The 23,257-nt window shown below is 48.1% G+C and overlaps 2 protein-coding genes across 3 annotated transcripts in view; both read left to right on the top strand.

Moving 5' to 3' along the window:
• Positions 1-14,732, top strand: part of PINX1 (PIN2 (TERF1) interacting telomerase inhibitor 1) — a 74,385-nt gene extending 59,653 nt beyond the window's left edge. For both annotated transcript variants that reach the window (XM_065632724.1, XM_065632723.1), the window contains one exon: positions 8,267-14,732. In XM_065632724.1, the coding sequence (XP_065488796.1) occupies positions 8,267-8,869 (603 nt within the window). In that variant the 3' untranslated portion in view covers positions 8,870-14,732. The remainder of the gene's footprint in view (positions 1-8,266) is intronic.
• A 2,202-nt stretch (positions 14,733-16,934) lies between these two features.
• Positions 16,935-21,992, top strand: SOX7 (SRY-box transcription factor 7). Its single transcript, XM_065631815.1, has 2 exons — positions 16,935-17,165; positions 19,948-21,992. Exons 1-2 carry the CDS (start codon positions 16,937-16,939, stop codon positions 20,838-20,840), a joined length of 1,122 nt encoding a protein of 373 aa, XP_065487887.1. The 5' UTR covers positions 16,935-16,936; the 3' UTR covers positions 20,841-21,992.
• The last annotated feature ends 1,265 nt before the right edge of the window (positions 21,993-23,257 follow it).

Here is a 23,257-nt window from a genome sequence, read left to right as displayed (position 1 = left end):
TGGCTTATCTCGGCATCTTAAATCTTCAGAGCCCTTGTTAATTAATACCTTTGTGTTCACAATTTGGCTGGCCAAGCCCACTCGGTACTTCTCATGTGGTCCATACAGTTTATTCTGTAGCTGTGGGGTATAGGAAGAAATCCTGAAATCAAGAATCAAGAAGGGTTTGGTCTTCTGAATCCTGATTATAAAGGATTAACAGCAGCTGGCTATTCCACACATGTTACAAAAAGGGTAAGGAAAAGTGCCCAGGGGATGGCATGACAGTAGTAAACTACTATGTGGAGAAGACTCGGATTACTTCTGAGTGTGCCTTACAGCACTATGGTCACGTGGGTCATATCTACATTATGGAATGACTGTCCTGGACATCAAAAGCATTGGCATTTAGAGTATGGGTACAGGATGAAAAGACCAGTCTGCACTGATTTCATAGAATCGTAGAATCGTTTCGGTTGGCGAAGACCTTTAAGATCATCGAGTCCAACCATTAACCTCACACTGCCAAGTCCACCTCTAAACCATGTCCCTAAGGACCTCATCTATGCATTTGATTATAATCCCATCCTCTTCTTTAAAATACTGTATTTGAGAGTCTCTTGATGATTTGATCAGCCAGTTCTGGGGTCCCCAGTTAGAGAAGGACAAGGAATTACTAGAGGGAGTCCAGCGGAGGGACACAAAGATGCTGAGGGGTCTGGAGCATCTTTGTGATGAGGAGACACTGAGAGAGCTGGGGCTGTTGAGCTGGAGAAGAGAAGCTGAGAGGGATCTGATCAATGGGATCAATATCTCAGGGTGGGTGTCAGAGGATGGACCAGACTCTGTTCAGTGGTGCCCAACGCCAGGGTGAGGGGCAACGGGCACAGACCGAAACACAGGAGGGTCCATGTGAACATGAGGAGAAACTTCTTTGCTGGGAGGTGCCAGAGCCTGGCCCAGGCTGCCCAGAGCGGCTGTGGAGTCTCCTTCTCTGGAGACATTCAAACCCGCCTGGACCGACCTGTGTGATCTGCTCTGGTGACCCTGCGTGAGCAGGTGGGTTGGGCTGGATGATCTCCAGAGGTCCCTTCAACCCCAGCCAGCCTGGGACTCTGTGATTCTGTGATTATATATATCACAGAACGGACAAAAATTGCAATGTGTCTGTTTGCTGTTCAGGGCCATAGCCATGGAGCAGTGTCAGGTGAGCGGAGGTTATTTCAGTACTTGCAAAGTGCCTCGCACATCCATGAGACCTCTTGGAAGGACCTCAAAACACTTTACAAACACTTAATGAAACTCTTAGCCCTGCTCTGTGTTTCATATAGTTGATAATGTGTGTTTTGCGCTTTGATAGCCTGTGCCCCAGCTGGAGGGAATATTGAGAACTTCTTCTCCAGGGTTTCCCACCAGTTCTGTTTTGTAGCTGGGAAGAGAACTTGGGAAACGTGACCTTCCCAGTCCTGTGCTCGCTTTACCGGACCATATTTCCTCTGTTATTCAAGGTGAGAAAAGGATGGTTAGAATTGATTTAGGTGCTTCTGGCAAGATGAAGTCACTATGTTTGGATCTCTGCATCGTGCCACTACAGAGATCCTAGGGGAAATCTCTTCCTTTAGTTTTGTTGATATTCAGCCTAACGCAGAGATGTAATTTGTAAGGAAATGCGAAGGAATGGAGGTTTTGCTGGCCTCAGCAGTGTAGCTGGAGTGAAATGAGATGTCACGAGGATATCTGAGTGTCTCTCAAGATATGAAAAGGATTTTTCTTCTCTGCAGCGTGCTGAATTTTTTTAACTCTTTCCCTATGTGCCTTCAGTCTTCCGCACGTCTGGCGCGTTGTCTCACTGTATTTATTCTCCCTTGGCCTTTCACAGGCTGCCTTCTGCTCGTGGATTTTGCTCGCTGCCTTTGTTTGCTAGAACTTCAATGTCGTTTTGGTTTTTTTTTCCTGAAAAGTGTAAGAACAGTAGGAGGAAGTTTGTGTGCTCGGTGCGGCGCAGTGTCAGGGTTCCCAAGCTGACGTGAGAAATACAGGTGTTGCAACTGTTAGTACTGTAGGACCGACCAGGATCGTGACAGCTGGAATGAATCCCCATGACTATCATTTGTAATCAAGTCTCTGGCCAAAATTTAATCCGCTGCACTTTTGCAACCCTGTTGCTTCCTGTTACGCTGTTGTTTTCAGGCTGAAGGCAAAACCCGGCTTATTCTACGGCTCCTGTTTCATTGTTGGAATTAGGCTGGGATCTAGTACATCATACGACGGTCAAAATATTCATATGATAAGCAAACGGCATTTTGGAGACCTAGAGATCGCATTCAGCAAGTGAGATGGTGGCTTTCTGTGTTAGCAGTGGTAATGTAGGAATTATAAGAATAAATAAATATCCTAAAATGGGTCAGTTGCTGAGGGATGAGCTTTGGGCAAAAATATAAAATAGAATTACAAGACAGCCTGGGAGAATTTGAATGCAGTTTAGAAAAACGTCACCTCAGAATTTAAAACTAAATTTGAAACTGAAATAAAAAAATGAGTCAGCAGATACGAGGTAAATGTACTTGGAAACCATGCACCTGTAGATTTATACAGTAGAATGAAAGGCCTGCTGGTATTTGGTAATAAAACCTCCCCACTGGGATGTGGTGCCACATCAGAAGGGGTGTCAGGAAGGATTGTGGAACCTCCGTCTTTGGATGTTTCCATGAATCCAGAGGTCACTTCCAATCAGTGATTCTGTGAATCACCCCAAAATGACCCTAAGCAGAGATTTACTACAATAAAATTCCTTGGCATGTTTAATTGGAAGCTCCTTCCTTTGTAGCTGCAGATGGAGGCAGGTGTAGCAAAAATGGATCTTGATCATTCCATGGAGAAAACAGTTGGATTTTTTACAAAAGCTTTTTCCTTGTCCCCTTTCCATTAGTTAGTTCCTAACCTCTCTCCTTGTCTTTGCGGGGTGAGAGGCAGAGCTGGTAGTTCATGTGGGATGTAATAGTTAATATAGTTAATAAGATAGCAGCTGATTTTTCAGTGTATTCTAGCACAGAATTTATTTTAATGAAGTCAAACAGGAAAGCGCTTCTCTACAGTAATTGGAACTTGTCCTTTTAAAAAGTGCTATCATGTCATGCAGCCCAGCCAGGTATTAGACAGTCAGGATTTTCATTCTGTTTCCCATAAGTGGATTTCTTGCTATATTGGCACTCAGTATAAAAAGTAGTAAAATTAAACCTTGCTACGCTTATGTTATTCCTAGTGGTTGGAATACCGGGGTCAATGAAAGAAGGCAATTGCAGGTGATCTGAATTTTTACCATCTCTTTCCAGATTTAGTGTTCCTGCTTTTCATCTCTTTCATTAAACCCTCTTTTATTACCAGGAGGTCAAATTGTAGCTCCAAGTTTTTAAAGCATTTCAGGGCTGGAAGACGCTTCTAGAGTCCAGATCATCCATTTTCCATTCCAAGCAAGTATTAACTCTACCTAACGCTTTCCTGATAGTTGTCTGAATTGCTTTCACTGGTCAAGACTCCCCGGGATTGTTGAGACTTCGCATATATAGTGATAGATTTGTCCTACTAACAAAGTTTCGTGTTGGCAATTGACATCTGGTCATCATAAGTACAGAGAAAATGGTCTCTTTTTCTCTTTGATCAGCCCTTTCTCTATTGGAAGTCTGTTGTCATTAGTTCTTCGTAAGCATACCAATCTTGATCAGGTAAATTTAAAACATTACAGCCCCCTGGATACCCATCCTTGTGCCAGAATTGACTTCAGAACTGATGGTACATGGCCTTATTTATGCATGTATTTATTTTAATCCTGCTTAAACTCATCGTGCTACACGTCTTTGTTCACTCTCTTGCCTGTTTGATCCCAGTCCAAATGTTTATGCTCTTATTTCACTTTAAGTTGTCATCTCCTTAAGCAAACCTCTGTCATCCTCAATGTCTGCAAAACTCCAGAGCGACTCTTGGTGAATAATCTGAGATTTTCTCCGTTACAGTTAGACCTGGGTTAGACAGATACAGGGATGCCCTCGGTTCTTGCCTGTCAAGTTTTGCGCGCTGCATGGGAGTCAAACCAACGCGGCTCTGCGGTGAGGATCTGAAGTAGCAGAAACAGAACTGGATTATATTAATCTTCTTATTCTGGTTTCTCAACAAGCAAGTAACTAATCGCTGTGTTTCAGCCAGACCGCAGAAAGGGGTTGTTGCATTTTAAAGCCGTGGATGATCGCGCGATTGCCTTGTAACTCGGGCTAGAGGTTTAGGCTTTACTTAATTCATCTAGACCATTTTCTGTAATTTAACGGAGAATCTACTGAAATTAGAGTTTGGCTTTATTCTGCCTTTATGCTCACGCCTTCTGTACTTTTGTGTCATTTTTGTGAATGTGAGCTAACAAAACTGGTTATGAATTAGTACCCCCTCATTTGCAAATGAGGAAGCAAAGGCATGTGGAATTACTTAAGTAATTGTTCTTCGTATGTGGCGGATCTGAGACTGTATAGTGGATTTTTTAATTCCCTTATTCTAAAGTTTAAGTGCTAAGAAATAAACACTTGAAGTCTGAAGAAGAGGGAAACTTCACTGAATTAATCCAGGGTCCTTCTGTTGTTTATGTACTGGCACTTTTGTCTTTGCTGGTTGGTTGTATCTCATTTTTCCTCCCAGATTAACAGACAGATGCAGTTTTTCTTTTTGGATTTTAATTCCTCAACCCAAGGTCTCTTAATCACCAAAGATTTTTGGGTTTCAAACTCATTTGATTTCATGAGGTGTCTAAATACTTTCCACTTTGGGCTTCTACCGTCGCCAAACTGTTTCCATGATGTGATGTGAATTGTTTTCTCTGCATAATTGGCCATAATGCCCTGGTTTTTTGGTCGTTAAATAAGTGTGGTCGAAAGGTGATCTGGGAGAAGATGCCTTAAGAGGTGCCATCCTGATCCTGCAGGAATCGAGGGAACCAGGATTTCACTCTATAAGTTCAGTGTTCTCACTTAATGATTAAATCAGCATTGTGCGCCTCAAGTGACAAAAGCGGGCAGAAAAAAATAAAAAACCAACGGTACTTACAGTACTTTATGTGCTTCAAATTATTTTCCATACATTTAGCTAATTACATAAACAGATGATATTTACAGGGGACTTCTGACTATAATTGACCTTCATCTTTTCCTGTGCACTTCCCAGCCTCTCCTTGAATTTTCCTATTATTTCCTCTTACTCATTCCACATTTAACACCATGTTTCAAGCCGTCCTCTTCTCTTGCTTGAGTCCATCCTACCAATTCCCTAGAGGCCGGTACTCCCAGCTCCTTTAAACTTCATATTCTCACCAATTTTGGAACTCGCAGTGTGGACACACGTATCTCCTCCCAAGCTCGATCTTCAGACCTCCCACCACTCACAGCACGATTGCATTTTTCCTTTTATATCAGTTCTGTGGAACACGAGTGTTTCTTTCTGTCTTTTATCTTCCGTAATAAATTGCTTTTCAGAAGTTGCAGCAGCACGGTACACATTTAAGTATGGATATCTTCTTTTTCTTCGCAGCTTTTATCTACATGTGTTGGGGCAAGCAGGGGAGGAATTGCAGAAATTGTGAGTCTCCCATGGAGACATTGGAGAAAATTCATGTTTAGAGTTGACCGGTGTTCCCATGGCTACTGGGACAGGTACATCCCGGGAGGGGGAACATTTCTGGCATTTAACAGCCTTTCCAGGTGATTTATGGTTTCACATAAGCTTTTCCTAAACTGAAAGGTTTTCTAGGGTTGGCATGTCTTTGCTTGTCTCCGTGCCCTGTTAGTTCTGTGTTCAGTGGCCCGTGGTTATTAAAATTCTTATCAATAAAGGAGTTTTCTGAGCAAGGTTCTTATTTTCTGGCATCGTGCATACCTTCTGAACTCCTCAGCTTAACCAAAGGAACGCTGGTTGGTTGGGGTTTTTTTCTTATGCTTAATGTATTTTATAAAAGAAATGTGTAGAGTTCAAGTAATATTTGCCTTCAATTACAGTAATTAAGTTGTCCGGACTTGAAGTCACCAAGGGAATGAGAAAATCCTTTCCTGGTTGGCCAGGGGGTAATCGGTGTTCTGGTCGCGAGTACGTTTTATATATTGGGGTGGGGAGGGAAACTGTTCTGGCTGCATCTGCTGCAGAAAACCTGGGAGACCGTTTGTCATTTTGCAATACGAGGTGTCAAAATCCTTCTGCGGGTAGAAAGAAAAGGAGAAGAGAGCGACCTGTTTAACTCCGCTTTAGCAGGGCACCTATTTTTGATCCACATTAACACCGCTGGCTTGGGCTGGGAGGTGTATCTTGTTAAAAAGAGAGTGACTACAAAAAGAGCTCAGTCCGTTTATTCTGTGGATTCTGTCTTGTCAAACTTCCCTTTTCAAATGTGACATATATGTATATATATAGATAGATGTGTGTAGATATATGCTTTTTTTTCCCCCATGTTCAACACCTCTTTGCAGACTTCTCTGCCCAGAAATCAAATCGTTTCAGTTATTCCTAAACTCACCTTGAAGGTGCACGACAGGGTATTCCTGCGAGAAAAGTGCCTCGTTTTTATAAGTGCCCACACAAACATTACTGGAATCTCAAGTGGAATCTTTCGTTCCACTGGAATAGCTCTCTTGAAAGCAGATGAATGAGGAAATCGCTGCTCATAACGCATCACTAGTGACACCATTTTTTGCGTTCCTGCTCATGTGAGTGAAGGTGATGGATGCACAAGGAGTTGGACCCGCAAAACCTCACTCGCAAACCCTACTAAAACCCTGTTCAGCAAGCAAGTTTAATGCTGCCCTGAAGAAACCAGATCACTTATCTCCACCGTCGTGCAATAACTATGAAGTGTTGAGATAAGTGGTTTTATATCTCCTGGTTTGCCACTGGCCTTCACCCCGTGCATCAGTTTATGCCAGTGAAAGAGGGTGTGAATTATTACTGCTCTGATTTTAGTTGCATTTTATAGCCACTGCAGTTCATATATGAGATCCATGGATAGAATGGATGCTCTTACCATCCGTGCGTTTATGAATGGGAAAAAAAGTGAGGTATCTCTGTCATACTCGCCACATTTGGCTGTAATTGCTGTGGATTATCTCCGCTGTGGTCAGGTGTTGGTAAAGGTTCTACGCAATTCGTACCTGCTCAGCTTTTCCCATCGAGGAGGGTTGTGCCTGGTTACCTGCAAGGCTTTAAAAAAACAAAAGCGATGTGAATTTTAGGACATTTCCAAGGGTCTTTTGTGACTTTTAGAGTCAAGTTATGGTTGGACTCGATGGTCCTGACGGTCTCTTCCAACCGAAACGATTCTGTGATTCTATGATTTTGCCAAGCAAAGGGTTATTTTTGAATGTCTCGGTATCCATGTGAACGAGTCTGAATTTCAGCTGCCTTTTTGGCTTGTTCATCTTGTAAGTCACAGATAATTTAACAAGTTATGTATTTTCATCTCGTTGCATTTGTCGCTTATTCAGACTCAATTCTCTTCATGCCATACATAACATCCAGCTCCAGAGCTATACTTTGCTTTTTGTTTTATATTTACTTTCGAGATACTAGACTCTCTTTATAGATATTCACCTGCAGCTGGAGTTCACCAGCTATTTATTTCATGTGTGCGGAAGCCTTGTAAGACCTAACCTGTGATGTTGGTTTTGCCATCTGATAACGTATGATCAAACGGAGCGTGTTTAAATAACAACATCTAGGACACAATGACAGTAAACCAGCTGCGAAACAAACATCTCTAAAGATCAGATAAGATGGAAGAGATGCATCAATGCCCGATTGCTCCGTATATCACGAAGTTCTTGCGCTTTGCCGTAGAGATATTCCAGGCATGGGATTTCCTTTATGCCACAGGCTAATAGATTGTTCTGCGTTATTTTTCATGTTGTTTTATATCTTGTAGAGACATGTGCCTTTGCAAAGCGAGTGTAATACACCCAGTGTGATAGTATTATATTGTGCATAGGCTGCATGAGTTGCACAGGAGCGGCTAAACAGTAAGAAATTCAAAGCAACAGAGAATTATTTTGTTCTGTATTCTCTTTCTACCTTCCATGCTGCCACCTCTCTAAACCTACGCCGTCCTTTGCATTGAAGGCTGCCTCGCACTTCTGCCCAAATCTATACTTTCGCAATTAATTTTCAAAGCACCGTGTTATTTTTTAATATTTTTCTTTTTAGCGTGAAAAAAAAAAATTATATGTAAAGCCGTTATTTCTGACTCCCACTCCTCTTTGTTCACCTGCAGGAGGATATTACGAATCCTAAATCCCAGGAGGAGCAGAGAAATCACTGCTTATCTGAGCCTGCAGACGGTTACAATACGGTGAAAAGCGTCCTCACCGTACAGGAATATTTTGCGAAGCGCATGGCAAAACTGAAGGAATCCCAGCATGGAACAGAAACGGAGGTTGACGGTTCCAGCCCAACAGCTGGAGAAGCTTTGGAGCCTTCAGAAGAACTGAAAACCAAAGTTAAAAAGAAAAAGAAGAAGCAGAAGAGAGATGAGGAGGAGAGTATAGAGCGTTGCGAGAAACCAAAAGCGAAACAATCCGAGACAGGTAACTTGAATGGGGAGGAACTGGATGCTCTGTTAAATGAGTGTCACTCAGGGAAGAAGAAAAGGAAACTTAAAGAGCAGCATGAGGGGAAAAGCATTAATTGTGATGAAAGTATGGGCAATGGAGACATTTATACGGGAATATCTGACGGGGAAGATCTCGGCGTAAAGGACTCTGAAGCAAAGCAAAAGAAACGCCATAAGAAGAAACACAAAAAGCAAAAAGAGGAGACAGATGAGCGGGTGGAAGGGGCGCAGAGAAAGAAAAAGCAGCGCTGCAAGCACGTTTAACCGTTTAAGAGTCAAGCCGGGACTCTGAGGTGATTTAAACTTTAGCACGTTAGGGAGAAGTCTGTGTGAACACACCAGCCAGGCGTCAGGTTGGGTTTTAGTCTTGACCTTGCTCTACCCCCAGCTTAAACCACAGCCTGGGCTTAAATACAGCTCTTCAAGGGTGACAGGCCAACGTCGGCTTCGGTGCCATGGTCAAAAGTTCTGCTGCTTCATACAGACTGAGTTTTTCTCAATCCAGGGAGAGGTGGGGGGAAAAAAGTCACCCGATTATTGCCTTTATTATTAAAGCCACCATTGTTTTCACTTCTGATAGCCCAGCTCCACTTCTGGCAACAGGAGGGGTTTTGCAAAGCTGCATGGATTTTTTCACTGATTTTTGCAAAGTCACGTCTAATTTCTTCATTTATCTCCTTTTACCTATAAAACAAATGTTGTTTCTTACCGAAATGGTGTAATTAAGGGTTTACGCCCGAGTGTCAGTGCTAAAGAATGAAATAAAAAAACCTCCCTTTGTTTTCTAGCCTGTAGTTAACCATCAAGCAATTGTACCTCTGCAACAAAGCTAAAGGAATTGTGCCTTTATTAACCGTATCTAAATCTTTGGTTCCCAGGCAGATACCTTCAAGAGTGCATCTGGAATTCAAAGAGTTGGCTTGGATGGAGCAAGGTTTTCTGTGAAATTAGGGGACCAAACAGATTTTAAAAGCGCAGCCGGTCAGGCGCATTAATATTGCCATTTATACATAGAAAAATCAGCAGTTTGCATTTATAACCAAATCAGAGCTCGTTTCTGTTTGTCAACCTGGAAATAAGTAATGCTGGAGCTCAGCGCTAACATTAGCAATTTTGTACGAGAGGTTAAACATTCAGGGTGGGTTTTGGCATAAGGTTTAGCTAAGAGCCGATGGGCGAGCTTGGAAGTGAAATGGTGGAATGAGAAGACGCGTTTGCCATCCTCAGGTCTGGTTCCGATATGGTTTTGGCCACAGAAAATTGGCAGCACGACCCTAAAAACCAGCCAGTTATCGTGGCATAATGCGGAGTTCAGATCCATTCGCTGCTCGTTTGGCTTTAGGCCTGGCTGTGTTTCATCAGCGTAAATCTAAACCATCCCGTTAGCCTGCCCTGCTGATTATAATGGATACTCTTTTTTTCTTTTTAATTGTCTTAGTTGAGTCACTTAACGTGGTTTGAAAAACATCCTCAAGATGCAGATGTTATCAAGCAAAAATTTCTTGAAGCCATCTTTATTGTCCAGTGGGAGAAACGCAGTCTGAAGCAACACAGTCCACGGGGCTTCAGATATTTTAGCTGAACTCATCCTTTTTAAGATTTCTTGGGTTGCAATGCACCTTTCTCGCCCTCAGGACATGCTCATTCATTGTAGCAAAATTGCTGGAGTTTTCCTGATTGTAAAGGAGAACAAAATGCCTTTTTCTTTGTTTCAGGCTGGCATGCCAGTAGTTTTTAACCCTTGTAGTAATAGCATTCGCTTTTCGGTGCTATATAAATATTAGGAGTTATGATGCTGGGCTTGTTCCCTGGTTTCCTTAAACAAAATACCCTGAATACCATGAGGTTCCTACACAATTGTGAGCAAGCTCCATGCTTGGGGTGAAAAAAACTATTTATCAGTGGACAAAGACAGCAAAATCAATTTTCACGTTACATTGAAGCATCCCAAGTTTTGTGGTTGCCCTTCAAAGCAGCCTTTCTAATTTCACCCCAATTTTGGATTTATGTTTGTTAGTGGAAGGCAAAAAAGCCTGTTTCAAATGATTTTCAAGTCTCAAACAGTTAAACTTTACGGTCTCTCTGGGATTTCGGTTTAAAAAGGTGCTAGTCAAGGAATAGGGTTTCTTTCTCCAAATACTGCTGGGCTTGTTTGTTTGTTCTCTATTAATCTTCCTTGAGTTTCTATGTGCTAATTCTTATGAGTGTCTGGCCGCATTCCAGCACTAGTTACAGAAAAAAAGAAAAGCAGGAGTAAATCTTTAAATTTATGGCATTACTACAGTTAGGTACGGTATACCGAAGATTTAAATCTGGCTGAAGTATCAGCTACAGATAGAACCTATTTGTACAAGAAGTGGGAATTTCACTTTATCCCAGGAAATGAAGGGTTCGAATGTTCCTCAAGCTCAAAGAGAAACAGCATGTGCAGAATATGGGTTATCGGGGAAAAAAAAAAAAATCAGAATAGACTAGAATTTGAAACAAGCAATTCACTGTGTTAGTGGTCAGTCAACTTTGCATTACTGCACAAAAAGCTCTTCGTACCAGATACCCTCTAGTGAAATGGATGATTGAAACAGCAGGAACACGTTTCAAAGAAATAATATTTTGGGGGTTGTTTGGGTTTGTTTGTTTGTTTTGTTTATAGTGGGTTTTGAGTCCAGTTTTAACCAAACTCTGGTTTGGCAAGGTGGTTTTTTTTTCAAAAGCATAGGAAAAATAATCACAGTGTTACCCAAACGATGCGATTAGCAGAATGCAAGCGCAAAGAAATTATTTGGTTTCATTTCAGTGAAAATAAGACTTCTAAACAGCAGGCTCTTGTGTTATGTATTTGTCCATCGCAGTCACACATTGCAGCACAAAATGATGTACCTGCAAGTGAAATTACCTAAAAACCAAGAGAAACGAGAGTCTCCACTCTGCTTTCACTTCCAAATCGAGAATGATGCGCACGCGGCGTAGATATTAAAATATTTTCAGTTTTAGTCACCCCAGATCACCAGTGACATAGAAGAAAATTCTCCTTTTTTGCGTCGAGAGCCTTATGCAGATGATGGTTTCTCGTGGGTTCCTTCCATCTGTCGCAGGTACCGCGTTGTTCTGCGCCTTGAGCCTGGAAATAAACCATCGGTGCAATGCTGCAATTGCAATTTTGTGAACAGCAATATATATATATATATATACACACATACATGGACTTTTGTGCTTGCAGCTACCTGCGAGCACAAAACTGTGTCCTGGGAAGCAGAGGCCACGGAAAAGTAGTTTTGTTACCGGCGTCGCACCGAATTCCGTGTGGATTTTAGGGCTTTAACTGTTTTGATCTTGCTGTGTCCGACTCTGCAGAACAGGCACCGGTCCTTGAATTTCTTCCCAAGGCTTTTCACAAAAAGTAACAACCAGGGTTATTTCAAAGCACAGATGCGCGATGCTATGAAGTACAAGTTTCAGCGCAACCCGTTAAGATTTCAGAACCCTGTATCCTCACGTCGATGTGAATTTTGGTCTATTAGGAAGTATCCGAGACGCAGCTGCTTTGGGAAATTTAAGAAACGCGCTTGGGGACCCATCCAGTTCAGCGTCGCGTCCAATTAATGCAATTTTCCTCTAAGCAAAAGGTAGTTCTGGTGCTGACTTCTTTCAAATAATCAGCCCTGGGCGAAGAAAATTAGCTGAATGCACCGATGTAATTAACTAATTTTCCCCTGTTTAAACACACGAGGTTGAAGCTCGTGAAGCATCCACCTTCAAAAGGCACCATTGACGTCACGAAACCTCCGAACCTGCCAGCATGAGGAGGAGGAAGGAAGCTCCAAAAAGAGAGGAAAACCGCACAAAGTCTATTGGAAAACACTGCGTAGCATCACGCCTGTCTTCAAAAAAAATCTTATTATAGCGTGTCCTCAAACACCGCGAGGGTTTCAAGCGTCTGTAACAATCCTGCGTTTCATTCCTCCTCATTCCTGGAGCTTTGCTGTGAGAAGGGTTTTAAATCTAATTTGTGGTCAGGGATTCCCCGGGAAGGATCAGAGCTCGCAGAGGATTCGGCAAAATAAGCAAATCTCTGTACCTGTCCCAAAAATCAACTTTTGTGGTGGCAGAAGCGGGAAGATTTTGTTCCAATGCCAAAGTGGAGCTCAATTTCTCAGCAAGTCAGAACTTAAAATTCTGCTTCTGAGTCACTCAGAGGTTTTTGTTTTTTCTTATCTTAATCCATTTTTTATAAATTTTAAAGTGTAAGAGGGAAATTCCGCCAGTCCCCTTTAACCTAAAGGGACTAAAATATCTTATTTTTCTAACATAAAGGGACTAAAATATATTTTTTTTGTGGCTTAAAGCCGCACTTTAAAAACAGACCAGAAGCATTCAGCACCGTGAGTGTGTGTGCTGAAAATTTTTCTTTTTCTTTACTTTTATTTGGTCGACATTTTTTGTGGTGGGGTATATAAGGGGAAAGCTGTGGTTTCTTTTCGTAGCAAATAAATGGTCCCAGTAGTGGAGGGGAACAGATTGGGGTTGGTTCTGCTGTTTCACCAAGAGCCACCAGCTCTTGCGTGGGGAACCCCCAGCAAAACCTGCCCTTGGGAGACGAGAGTTTCATCAATAATTAAAGAACGTGCGAATGTCGGGCTAATTTAGGATTTGCACATCTTAATAATGGAGGGGAGGGTGAAAATAAACCCGCCGTTTGCAAACCGAGCAAAACACCAGATGTCGGATCGACGCCGAAAAGGGGATGTTTGAATTTAAAGAGTGGGGACGGTCTCGTCTATACGGGGTTCGGTCGCGGATTTTCCGCGCGGCCCTTGGGAGTTGCTGCCGCTGTTCCCTGTCCATGAAAATGGGGAGAACAAAGCTTTTTCCACCCTTTGTCTGCTCGCTCTATTTTAGCTTTTAGCCGTAATTTCCCTGCTCTCGAAGCCCTGGGAGAGCTCCGCTTCTTCCCGTGCCCCAGATACAGGTAAGCCCTGTAAAGTAAAGTAAAGCATAAAAAGTAAAGATGAGGTTTGTTGGTTGGTTTTTTTATTTTTTCCAGACTGCTGCTAATTACCCTGATACGGTCGCAATTAAAAAGGTGGCATTTCCACATGGCCGCGGCCGCCTTTATGTAACGCCGAGCTTCCTACAGGACAGGTTTAACCAGCATTTTAGGTCGGGTGCAGAACGAAACCCATCTTACTAATGCGATCAGAATGCCAGGTGCTAAAGGAGAAGGGGGAGGAAAGGAAAAGAAAAAAAAAAAATGTTTATTATTGTTGTTTGCACTGCCTGGGAGAAAATCCAAACGAGAAATATTTTGCGGTATTTTAGTCCTGTGGCTGTTACGGGCGTCGCAGTCTCGGTGCAGGGGGGTTCTGAAAAGCCACGTGAATTTAAACATGCAATACATGGAGGAGATCGAACCGTGTAACCCCACGGCGTGGAGGGAAAATCAAGGACCAGGAAAACCCGGTGAGTTGTCCCCAGAACCTCAGCGGCCGAGGCAGGAGGTGGATGAAGGTCCCATCCCTGCTCGGGGCTTTATCCTCCCCCCATCCCGCACATCGCACCGTGGACATTTGTGTAACCGGGCTCGAGCGGAATTCATCTGTTCCTTTTCCCTTGAGGGGATATATTCTTCTACCACTGCTAAAAATTTTCTGGCCTTGAGTATAGAGGGTTGGGGTTTTTTTTATAATAATCATGATGACATCCAGGCCATGTGCTTGTTTCCCACAAAGGGCATCGTCGTACACATGAGTTACTACAGATGGGCTGATGCAAAACCACCTCAGCACTCTGTAGAGTGCAGAGGGGAGACGCTGCTTTTGGGGACTAGGACAAGGGGTGATGGTTTTAAATGAAAGGAGGGGAGATTCAGGCCAGACATGAGGAAGAAATTGTTTGTGCTGAAGGTGGTGAGAGCCTGTCCCAGGTTGGCCAGAGAGGTGGTGGATGAAGCATCCCTGGAGACATCCCAGGCCAGGCTGGACGGGGCTCTGAGCAACCTGAGCTGGTGCAGATGTCCCTGCTCATGGCAGGGGGGGCACTGGGGGAGCTTGGAAGGTCCCTTCAACACAAACCATCCTGTGATTCTGTGATTCTTTGATTCTATGATTCTTTGATTCTATGATTCTATGTGCATGCCAAGTGTTAAAAAATAACACTGAGGGGTGTAACACCATATTCAAAATAAAACCTTGCCACTTTGCAGTCTCTTTTTTCAGTGCACTTCAACCTCTTCTAAAGGGAAATTAAAAAAAAAAAAAAAATAATAATAATAATAAAGGATGTTAAGGGTTTTCTTCCCAAACTCTTGCTGCCAACCTCTGCAGCAACTCCCCGTCTGCAAAATGCACCCAGGAGAGCTGTTCCGAGGAGGATGGAGGGTTTGGCATCCTCCCTGCCCGCCCCGTGCTGGCACTTCAAGGCGTTGAGACGGGACTTTGGGAGGGAACCGGTGCCCGCTGTGCGAAGCCTGGGACAGCACGGGCCGTCCCCAGGAGCTCCAAAACACAGATAAAAGGCGGTTGCTATGTGCCGGTCTGCGTGTGTGTGTGTGCAAAGGGTTTACAAATCTGTCCCGAGACCAGGAAACCTCCTGCGCCTTTTAGATTTAAGAGAAGTTGCCTTCCTGTTGTATTCCCAGATAACGCGGCTCTGATCGAGCCCCACTTGTAAATAGCTCAATAGATTTAATCAGTTCCTTTGGAAAATGTTGTTGTTTCCGCAGGGGTTTCATTCGGTCTCGGGGAAAAGCTCAAAGGGCAGTCGCTGCTCCTGCTGCCAGCGGCGTTGGCAGCTGCCACCTCTCCAGACCCCCAAATCGCCGTAACTCACAAAAATCAGAACCATGGGGATCCCGCTCTTTGTGCAAAGCAGGAGAGACCAGGAAACCCAGGCGGATCCTGAACCCGCCGAGTTTACATTTCCACACCGCGCTCTCCATCACTCGTAAGCTGACAAGAGTCAATAGGAACACCCAGGCACGTGGTTAAATTGCTGGCGACCTGCACGAACACCCCGGCCCTGGGATCCGCGCTGGGTTTTTCCCCCTCCATGCGTGGGTTAGATGGGGCGACAACCAGCCGGCCCCGAGGAAATGCCTTCCCGTCGTGTGCCCCGGCCCTCTGGCTTTCTGGCAGCGCGGGGAGGAAATCCACCATCAGTCACAGCGAAGCTGCTGCAGCCCATGTCAGGGGGTCAGAATCATAAAGGAATCCAGCGACTAAATATATTCCTTGGGGCAGGTTGCAGGGATGAGCTGGGCAAAGGGGTCCGGCTGGGGATTTTTGGTCCTGTCGCCTTCCTGGAGATGGTTCGTCCCAGCTGGGGGAAGCTCTTAGGGGTGACTTTCCTGCCTTGGTGAGCACCGGACTGGGAAATATTGTGTGATGGTGGGGCTTCCCTCCCAGCCAGGCTGGGGTGGCTTTGCGGGACGGGGCAGCGCTCCGTGAAACGGGGCAGCGCTCGAGAAAAAGAGTGTAAAGCATCAGACGGGTCCCCCATGTCCCAGCGTCCCGGGGTGGGCAGTGGGGACCCACTGGGGATGTTGCAGCCCCATCCCCTGCTCTGTGTGACCCCAGCAAACTCAATCAGGAGCCCAACCAGGCTGGACAAGCAGGTTCACTGGGTCCCCGTTTCCCTCCCGTACGAGGGGACCTGGGAATTCGGGGTAAGTGGGTGAAAACCCGCAGGGGTTGGCAAAGCCCAGCCTGGACTAGTGGTTAAAGCGGGGGGCACGGGGTGAAAGGGGCACCTGCCCGTGGGACCCGTGCCTCGATTTCCCCTTGCGAACAGACACACTGCAGCTTGCCAAAGCCTGGGGAGAGGGCTGGGGAGGACCTCTATAGGGATCTTCAATTTAGGGCTATTTTCTTTTTCTTTCTAGGCCACCCCGAAACCTCTCCATGCCATCGTCCTTCCTCTCTGTTTCGAAGTTTTAGAGGCTTTGAGGTGCAGGGGGGGCAGCTGGGGCTGCGCAGGGGTGGCAGGGCCATTTCCAGCTCCCTTTCAGTGGGCAAAACAATAAAAACTAATAACAATAAAAGGGGAGGAGGGGGGCGGGAAGTAGAAGGTTGGGGGGTACTGCCCCCCCCCCGCCGTGGGGGTGCCGGGCAGAGGGTGGAGAGAAGTTTTGTCCCCGCTCCATCCTGGCCGGGGCTTGAGGAGTTTGCAAACAAGGAGGAGCAGCGGAGTTCCCTTCGGTGTCATTGGAGGAGGCTTTTTCCAAGGAGCTCATAAATACGAGGGAGGCCGGGCAAGAGGCTGGGACTGCGCGGGGACCCCGGGGGCAGCGCAGCGGGCAGAGGCGGGGGCCGGGGGGGCGGCGGGGCCGGGGGGGCCATGGCTGCGCTGCTCAGCACCTTCCCCTGGCCCGAGCGCCTGGAGGGGGACGGGACCGAGGGGCTGCGAGCGGGGCCGCAGCCCCCGCGTTGTCCTCCGAGGGAGAAAAGCTCCGAGAGCCGCATCCGCCGGCCCATGAACGCGTTCATGGTGTGGGCGAAGGACGAGAGGAAGCGGCTGGCGGTGCAGAACCCCGACCTGCACAACGCGGAGCTCAGCAAGATGCTCGGTGAGGAGCGGAGGGGTGAAGGGTTGGGGAGGGGGGTGGGTGCCCGTGTAGCCACCCGGCCACCTCCGGGGGTGCAAACCCTGGCTGGATCCAGTAGCCCAGGGTGGGCACCCGTGCACCCACCTGGGCAACCCAGGGGGTGCAAACCCTGGCTGGATCCTACAGCCCGTGCACCCACCGGCCATTCCCGGGAGTGCAAACCCTGTCCAGATTCGGTACCCTGGGGTAGGCACCCATGCACCCACCCGGGCAACCCATGGGGTGCAAACCCTGGCTGGATCCTACAGCCCGTGCACCCACCGGCCATTCCCGGGGGTGCAAACCCTGTGCAGATTCGGTACCCTGGGGTAGGCACCCGTGCACCCACCCGGGCAGCTCCGGGGGTGCAAACCCTGTCCAGATCCAGCACCCTGGGGTGGACACTCATGCGCCCGTCGGCCATCCCAAGGGGTACTAACCCTGTCCGGATCCCAAACTCCAGGGGTGGGCACCCATGCACCCACCCGGCTGTCCCCAGGGGTGCAAAACCTCTCTGGATCCAGTACCCAGGGTGGGCACCCATGTGCCCACCCAGCCGTTCCCGGGGGCGCAAACCCTGCCCAGATTCAGTACCCCAGGGTGCACAGCCATGCACCCACCTGGGCACCCCCGGGGGTGCAAACCCTGTCTGGATCCCACACCCCAGGGTAGGCACCCGTGCACCCACTTGGCCATTCCTGGGGGTGCAAAACCTCTCTGGATTCAGTACCCTGGTGTGCACACCCTCGGATGCATCCATCCGGACATCCCATGGGGTGCAAACCCTGTCTGGATCCCACAGCCCGTGCACCCATCAGCCATTCCCAGGGGTGCAAACCCTGTCCAGATTCAGTACTCTGGGGGTGCAAACCCTGTCTGGATCCCACACACTGAGGTAGGCACCCATGCAACCACCTGGCTATTCCCGGGGATGCAAACTCTATCCAGATTCGGTATCCTGGGGTGCACACCCATGCACCCACCCAGGCACCCCCGTGGGTGCAAACCCTCTTGAGATCCCATACCCCAGGGCTAGGCACCCGTGCACCTACCAAGCCATTCCTGGGGGTGCAAAACCTCTCTGGATCCAGTACCCCAGGGTGGGCACCCATGCACCCACCTGGGCATCCCATGGGGTGCAAATCCTGTCCAGATCCAGTACCCCAGGGTGGGCACCCGTGCATCCATCGGCCATTCCCAGGGGTGCAAAACCTGTCTGGATCCCATATCCCAGGGGTAGGCACCTGTGCACCCACCCAGCCATCCCCGGGGGTCCAAAACCTCTCTAGATCCAGTACCCTGGGGTGCACACCGATGCACTCACCCAGGCACCCCTGGGGGTGCAAACCGTGTCCAGAACCCATGCCCCGGGGGTGCAAACCCTGCCTGGATGAGGACCCGTACATGCTCCCTGCCACCCTAAAAGCCTTTCCCAGATCTGGCACCAGCACCCCAGGATGTGTGCATCCTCCCTGCCACCCCAGGGGATACAGGCAGGTCCAGCACACAAGGGGTGGGCACCCACATGGCCACGCTGTGGGGTGCAAATCTTGCCCTGGTCCAGCACCCGGGGGCAACATCCAGCGGCCTTGTGGGGTGCAAAGGCTGATAGTGTCCCGCACCCCAAGGGACAGGCGGTGTACACCCTGCCACCCCTCAGTGTAAACCCTGCAGTGCTGGGCTGCCAGCACCAGGGAGCCCTGGGTGCAATGCAAGGAGGGACCCCTAAATTTTCCTGGCCTGTCTTTGCTGTCCCACTTTGTCCCCAATCTCATTAGCCCACCCCAACATTGTGGTGTTTCTGCTGTTTCTTTTCAGAGATCACGACCCATTTTGCATGCACATTTGTTTCCCACTCCCCATCCACTATTTCCCCCTCCTCCCAATCCCCTTTTGTTTAATGTGAAACCAAGAGGGCAAACTGAAAAAACCAGCCCAGACAGCCTGAGAACGAGCTGCCCAAATTGCAACACAGCTTTGCTGTCCAGCCTCTTACCCAAAGTTTCTGTTTCCCTGGACAGTTTTGCGGTGTTTTCTTTGGTGGTTTGGGTTTTCTCCTCGCTGCTTTGCCATGCAGCATCTCTGCTTATTGAATGTTATTTCTGCTGTCTCTTTGGCAAGGGGAAAGCCTCAAACGCTTTGATCCCTGTCCTTATTTCTCCCCCTGCCCTGAGGAACAGCCTGGGGTAGCCTCACCATGGGATACAACCCCCCCGCCCCACTGCTGCTTCTCTGTCCTGTGTCTTGGGGACGTTTTGTGTATCTCAAACAAGGAGGTCGTGGCGCTCGGGTCTCCATACGCCCCGGTGCAAGTCCCAGCAGGGCACATGCCGGGACACAACCGGGGACGCCACGTCCTGACCCCCTGCTCAGCCGGCCGTGGCCTTGGCAGTCCCCGCTCAGCACCCGGGCTCTCCATCCCAGAGAGGCTTTGCAAGATCAGGCCGTGGACCTGGGGGAGTTTATCTGCCCTGATTTATTTGCGTCGGGGCTCAGTTAACTCTGAATCCACCCTGCTTGGCATTTGGGATGGGGGGAGTTGAAGGACCTACAGTGGCTTCGATACTCCCCTTCTTCACCCTCCCACTGCCACCTCGTCCTCCTTGTGGGTTTGTGGGGTGCATCGTTCATGCGCACCAGCTCGCATATTGGGAGCCCCCACCTTGCCCTTGGGTTTTGTGCCTGCAAGCATGGGGTGGCAGCTCCCTTTTCCCCCCAATGTGGCCTCCACGGGCGCTAAGAGGAGTTCCATTCTCCATTTCAGGCAAGTCCTGGAAGGCTCTGAGCCTCCCGCAGAAGCGTCCCTACGTGGAGGAGGCCGAGCGGCTGCGGGTGAAGCACATGCAAGATTACCCCAACTACAAATACCGACCCCGGAGAAAGAAGCAGGTCAAGCGGATCTGCAAGCGGGTGGACCCTGGATTTTTGCTGGGCAGCCTGACGCGGGACCAAAACGCGGTGCCGGAGAAGCGGACCTGCGGCCGGGCTGGGGGGGAGAAGGAGGGGCCGGGTGAGTACCCCCCTCGCCCGGGGCTGCCGGCCGTCCGCGGATACCGGGAGGCTTCGGGCAGTGGCAGCAGCACCAGTGTGGACACCTACCCCTACGGGCTGCCCACCCCTCCGGAGATGTCTCCGCTGGACGCCATAGACCCCGAGCAGAGCTTCTTCTCCTCGCCCTGCCCTGATGAGCATCATCACTCCCACCTCGCCGGAGCCGCCTACTCCCCGGAGTACGCGGGCAGCTCCATCCCGTGCAACCACCACCCTCTCAGCCCCATGCCGCAACCCACCACCTGCATGATGCCCCCAACCTCCAGCTGCCCTTCTCTTCCTCCTCCTCCTCCTCCCAGCTACTACACACCCGCCTTCCCCTCCCTGCACCCCCCGAGCCTCCATGCCCACCTGGGCCAGCTCTCCCCACCACCCGACCACCACGGCTTTGACACCTTGGACCAGCTGAGCCAAGCTGAGCTCCTGGGGGAGATGGACCGCAACGAGTTCGACCAGTATCTCAACAACCCCAGCCACGGCGACCACCACGTCTTGGTCAATGGACACGTCCCAGCGGCCGGTGGCTCCCACGCCTCCGAGACCAGCCTCATCTCTGTCCTCGCCGATGCCACGGCCACCTACTACAATAACTACAGCGTCTCCTAGACCCCCGGGGCCGCCTGGACCGGCTGAGGAAGGACCTGACACAGCATTACGAGGCGTTGCTCCCCGGGGACATCGCTCGCCGTCCCTCAGAGCGACCGAGTCCCAACCACAAGGGCTGTGGAGTCTTCTCAGTGGCGTAGGTAAAGGATTTTGGTCATCAGCTTGTCATCCATCTGAAGCCTCGAGTGTCCTGCTCCGCATGGAGCTTGGGGGGCATTTCCCCTTGCCAAAGCCCTTTGGCCAAGTCCCTTTTCCAAAGCAGAGATGCTCCTGGGAGTGCGGGAAAGCTGCCCCCCAAATTCCAGGGCACCCCAGCTCTGATTTGGAGTCAGGAGGGTGGCAGCATCCTGCAAAAAAAAGTCCTGGTCAGGGAAAAAGCCCCTTGAAGGGGACATCCAGAGGGGACACCAGGGATGATGCTGGGCTGGCCCTGGGGATGTGGGGGGGCTGTAAAGGGGCAGCCAGTGCCGAGGACTGTCGGTTCTGCAGGGGGGTAGGATCAGGGCTTGGAAAAGCAGGTTCTGGTTTGGGTTCCATCCGCCTTGGCCTCCCATCAAAAGCCCTCCCAAAACTGGGGACGACATGAGCTGCCCTGGGAACGGGTCCTGGGGATGACCATTTTGGCCAAGAGGTGATGATGTAGCAGATATACATTGGGGTTTTTTTTTAAATCAAACATCCTTTGAAGGCGAATGCTTCCCGTTTCAAGCCGCAGTGCCCGATGCCTCCTCTAACTCTGGCGTATTATTGCTTGTAATAAAGCTGTACATTGATTTATTCCTTCCATTATTCCTCCCCTCGGATTTTGTATTTGCTCGAGTTCTCTTCCTTTTCATAAAGATGAAGCTTTATTTTAAATCAGTTATATGACATGATTAATCTTAGTGTTTACTATATGGCACTTGGTAATGATTAGTTAGTAGCGTGGCTATGATTTTCTGGTTTCGGTCCCAAACATGTATTAATAATAATTGCAAATAATACTTAAAAAACCCCACAACTTCACAGGTTTTTAAGCTAAGGCATTCCATCTTTTTTGTGTGACTCTATGAATTTTGAATGAGTGTAGATGTGAGTTTGCATAAAATATTTAATTTAAATAAATATGTTTTTATACAATGATTGTTTTATGATTTAAATTGCTGTAACTATTGACAAAGTTTTCAAAACAGAAACATTTCCCATGCGAGTGCTATTTTTTTAATTTTTTTTTGATGTTGGTATTTTCAGCCAAACTTTTCTACTTCCATTTTTTTTTTTTTTAATAAAAAAGATCTGTGGTTATCTTTACAAATTGTGGATTGCTTTCTAAAAAACCGACTCAAGTCATGACATGTCACTTCTCATGGTGTGTCTTGGGGGCAGCAAGTCACTTTGGTGGCCTTGATCCTGCTTTTGCCATCTCATGAATATGTCCTTTTAATGCCAGGTCCTACATAGATATTACAGTAAAGTGTAGGTAGAGTTTTGCCTTTGGTTTTTTGATGAGCACAAATGATGTTGCTGATTTATGGAGCGAGTGCCAGAGCCTGGAGTGTGGTTCTTATTCGCATTTAAAGCCATCTTTCATAGTTTGTGCTGATGCACCATTTAAGATGCTCCACAGTGTAGGGGTCACATAGGGGGTCCTTGGTACAAATGCAGATCAAGGCCACGAGGCCTGAGAATCGGAATGTGGGTTGAATTTGGGGAGCCTTGTAGGTGGATGTGGGGTGGTGGCCTTCAGGCATTACTAGTGAAGAGAAAAGCTTAGTCCTTCTTGTTGCATGTGGACCAACATCACATCCTACTCTTGCCAGGCATCACATTAGGCGGTGTCTCTGTGGTCCTTGGGGTTGAGCCATGCACACCTTCCAAAGCAGTGTTGTCCCAGGCTGTGTCCTCCTGCTGGGGCCCAAAAAGTGGAAGACCAAGTTCACTTTGTGATGCTTGCTTATGTGTGTTGGCTGGAAGGGATCTCCTGAGGTCACTCAACCCAACCCAAGGCAACCCAACCCAGCTGAGCTGACTTGCCTTCCATAAATGACTTATTTCTGACTCAGGGAGCCCATGGCAAGTATTTGGGGAGGCACTAACATGCCCCTGTCCTGTGTTTATGGTTGTGCTTTGTCTCCCACTCATAGCCCTCCTGGAGACACGCCACCTCTTCCTTTGCCCAATGCTCAGGCATCCAAACCCACCCCTGGCCATGTGCAGCTGGTTTCCCTTTTAGGGTGAACCAAATGGATGCCTTTGGGTGTCCTACCAGCACTGTGGCCTGTGGTGTCTCTTGCACCAGCACAGCACAAGGGTGTGATGGTCGGTGTGGTGCCTAGGTGGCCGATGCACCCGCCCGGTTGGGTCAGTGTTGCTCCTCCAAGAGGGTTTGTGAATCAGCCCGATGGGGCTGGAGTGAGGGAGGTGCCGTGAGCCTGTTT

The sequence above is a fragment of the Caloenas nicobarica genome, chromosome 3 (assembly GCF_036013445.1).
Source record: "Caloenas nicobarica isolate bCalNic1 chromosome 3, bCalNic1.hap1, whole genome shotgun sequence".
Classification (NCBI taxonomy): domain Eukaryota; kingdom Metazoa; phylum Chordata; class Aves; order Columbiformes; family Columbidae; genus Caloenas; species Caloenas nicobarica.
This window is presented reverse-complemented; position numbering and strand designations above follow the sequence as displayed.